Source organism: Opisthorchis viverrini (assembly GCF_000715545.1).
Source record: "Opisthorchis viverrini unplaced genomic scaffold opera_v5_270, whole genome shotgun sequence".
Lineage (NCBI taxonomy): Eukaryota > Metazoa > Platyhelminthes > Trematoda > Opisthorchiida > Opisthorchiidae > Opisthorchis > Opisthorchis viverrini.
Window position 1 is genome coordinate 261,959 of NW_008751922.1, and position 3,440 is coordinate 265,398.

Consider the following 3,440-nt stretch of genomic DNA (forward strand, 5'->3'; position numbering starts at 1 on the left):
CGCGCGCAATGCGCAGCTACCTCCCCCACCTCCGCGAATCATCGGTGAACGAAACTGTGGCAGCTACAACTACTGTACGACAAGTAAGCGGCTATTACAGCTGACAATGATGATGATCCAGAAATCTCATGCACCACTAACGTAGATTTGAGAGACAAACTCGGATTCCCAGTTTTTCTATTACGAGTTACAGCATTCTCCCAACAGAAGCCTCTGTCGATTGGTAAACATTGAAGCAACTCGGATGTTTACTGAACAAACACCTAACAAAAAGCTCCCTCAAAGAGAGGCCGCTTCAAGGTAAAGACTAATGCACTCCGGTCCCGTGAGAGTTTTGCTGGAAATTAACGCTTTCAACGAAACATCCCTTCAGCGATCCCCTCAAAATGACTGCTCCAAGTGTTCTTCCGGGGCAACACCCAATCCAGCAAGGGCCGGTCACGAAATTGCTGTGCTGGTCTATTGATTTCTGAATGGGGCCGGTGCGAAGATTGCATCCTGTATCATGATTCCTATCCGAATGACCAACATTTACGACAATCTTTATCCTTACTAACATCCCTCAGATGGGACAATTTTTGCTTAGTCTCAGCCTTTCATTACCAACGCCCTCCCAAAGGGACCAGATATCGATCGGGATCACCTCATTTGAATCGTTTCAAGCGATCTTCAGAAAGGGAAAACCTGGATCAGCTTTTCCTGCTATTGAAAGACCACTTGAAGAGGTCAATCAGGAGTGATATCTGCAACGTTCGGGGCTTTGTAAAAACACGACTGCACACCTGTCTTTTCTCGAGGAGCTACTCCATTGGCTAGCTTGAAAGCGCTCAATTTCGCACGTTGATCTCTCCTGGGTGACGGACTAACCGAAATTAGCCTGTTATGGGGTGTTTCTCTTGATGGTGGTCTTTCTAGCAGGGGTATACTACATCTTACGTCAGGAGTGTGCACGCAACGGAGGCTTTCCATGTGTAATGTACTGTAAAGTTCAGAGTTCCCTTGGCCACCACAATAAACCACTTTTTGGCGATATTTTTGTGCGATTCTGAGTAGATGTTGTCCAATGTGGACTGAAGGACTGTGTGACTGAAGGAGTTCTAAAATGTCACCATGGTGACGGACCATAGGTGTGGTGTTTGGTAAATCACAAGCGATGTAAGAGGGGATCGTAATATCATCACATTGGCCACGACGTATCATGGAGTTACCACAAGAAATTGAAGTACGTACATTACTTTTTGATCGTATGGTCGGTAAAGGGGGTCCACTCAACGAAGACCAGTTGGGTTGCTCTTCATGAGTGACCTTTTTCGGGGACGCCACTGTTTTAAATTGCATGCACGCAAACAACGGTTCTGGTCGCAGCAAAGTTGGGTTAATTAAGTCAAGGTGAGAACCGATGAGAGAATAGATGTAAGATATTCCACTCTTAACAAAGAATTTGAATGTAAGAACTAGATAAATCACTGACCTCTGCGACTTTGCCATAACTTTATTTCGGAAGTTTGACCGTTACTCAATGTTAGTTGTTCTCACAGACAACAAAACAACGGGGGGAGGCAGCTCAGTGTTTCTACTCAAATGCTTAGGATTCTGCCAACCTGTTTGGTTGTGAAACACTCTATACTTGACAACTAGATCGGTAGTTGGGATTAGGTTCTCAAAGACCGCTTGCGGAAACTGTTAGAGTGTTGTCAAGCCAATTTCAACCGAGGAAGGAAGGGTTGAGGTTGGTCCAATGGTGACCACTAGGCTTGTCGCGTCAAAGTGTGCCCTTACCTGCATCATGTTAGTGTTACGGTTCGACTACGCGGTGGGCAAACAATAAGATATGCGGACTGTGACAATATTCTATCCCCAACTAGGTTGCTTGATCCAGACTCCTAGCACGGCGAATAGTAAGAAGACGAAAAACCTCAGACGCAACATTAATGATTCAAACAACACGCGATCAACAGGCGAATCCCGGAAAAATGACGATGCATATATATATCCATGGTTTGACCTTGAAAAGTGCCGGAAGTTCGTTAGCACACACAAAGATACGGAGTTTTCGGGGATATTGACACCCCCAACACCTCCCCTTGTGAAAAAGTCAGTAGCATACCCGACGAGAGTCGACCTGGATACGTTCCGGCTGGCGGCGGTGTCGATCTGTCCACCGCCTGGAGAGAAGTACTGAATCAAATACTGAGCTGCTAGTCACACTCTCTTCTTTCGAAGCTGTCCCAGTTCTCAGCTCACAAGGATCGAGCAATATGTCCAACGGTACGGTACCCGAACATACTTGAGTTTCCGGCGTGCTGTTAAAGCGGAGTTGGTTTTGATGTCTGGTCCAGGTGTCTTGACCAGCTGACACATCGTACATCACACTACCGCGTTTACGATAGTCACGGACAAGTACGGGCGTTCACACGTTGAATAGAGTTCCAGCTGCCACCGATATGGACCTTGACTCAGTAGATTGTGTTGGCAACATGGAAGAATGCATACTTCTCAGTTTACGGCCCATGAGCCCCTCTGCAGGTGATTGGTGGTTCGCCAAAGTGTCATTCGGGGTCGTTCGGTACACAAACAAAAATCTCTTTAGGGCTTCGACGGAAATCGACATTTTGACTATCTTGCTTCAGTCTTGTGCTTTTGGAATGCCATACAGGCACCACACATCAGTGTACCAGAGTAACTCCCCTGTCATTGCATTCGATTTGTTAAGACTGCGTAATTGACGGTCGCTTATTTTGGCTTCAGTAGAGAAGCCTTTCCTCAGATATTGTTTTCTGCTATCCTTCTTTACTTCTATCCCTCCAACCACTCAGCACGTACTCAACCAATCGTCGCCAATTCCACTGCGGACATGCTTGGCCAATACTTTCTTCCCGTTTCCGAACGGCTTCTGGAACACGCGCTAATTGTTGAGAAGGTGGAAGAGCTGTTTAAATCAGAGAAGCGAGCAGGTGAGTACTACACAGTCAGACTGCTTTCCCGGTTTTGTACATGTTCACCCGGCTCCACGATTCTTCTTCCATTATTTTGGCGCATTCCTGTGGCTCATGCAGCATCATTCATGCAGCTTGCCTACTCACAAGCGCTGTGGGGGTGCTGACCTATCCAACGGTCCAGATGTGTGCTAGGTTTGTTCTTCAACCTCAGCCGATCAAAGTGACTCTGGAACGTCCCCAATTCCTTGTCTCTCTCTCCGTTCTCAACGCTCCTTCCGTCCAACAAGGCGGCTGGAACATTCCGTAACACAGGATCCTGCCGTTGGAGTTGCACCAACCTTTGGGGATCCAGTTCGGCGACGAGGCTCTTGACCCCATCATGATCCATCCTACCTCATCTTCTTCAGCCTCTGGTCTTGACAGCCAGTCAGCCAAGTGGTTCTCCTTCCCGGGCACGTGCTGGATTGTGAAGTCGTACTCTTGCAACCGGAGCGCCCAGCG

At 47.5% G+C, this 3,440-nt stretch overlaps 1 protein-coding gene across 1 annotated transcript in view; it reads left to right on the forward strand.

Annotated features, from left to right (window-relative positions):
* Nucleotides 1-3,440, forward strand: part of T265_09254 (hypothetical protein) — a gene marked incomplete at both ends in the record, with an annotated part of 179,014 nt that overhangs the window by 116,632 nt on the left and 58,942 nt on the right. The window contains one exon of the mRNA XM_009175285.1: nucleotides 2,817-2,954. Coding sequence (XP_009173549.1) covers nucleotides 2,817-2,954 — 138 coding nt within the window. The remainder of the gene's footprint in view (nucleotides 1-2,816; nucleotides 2,955-3,440) is intronic.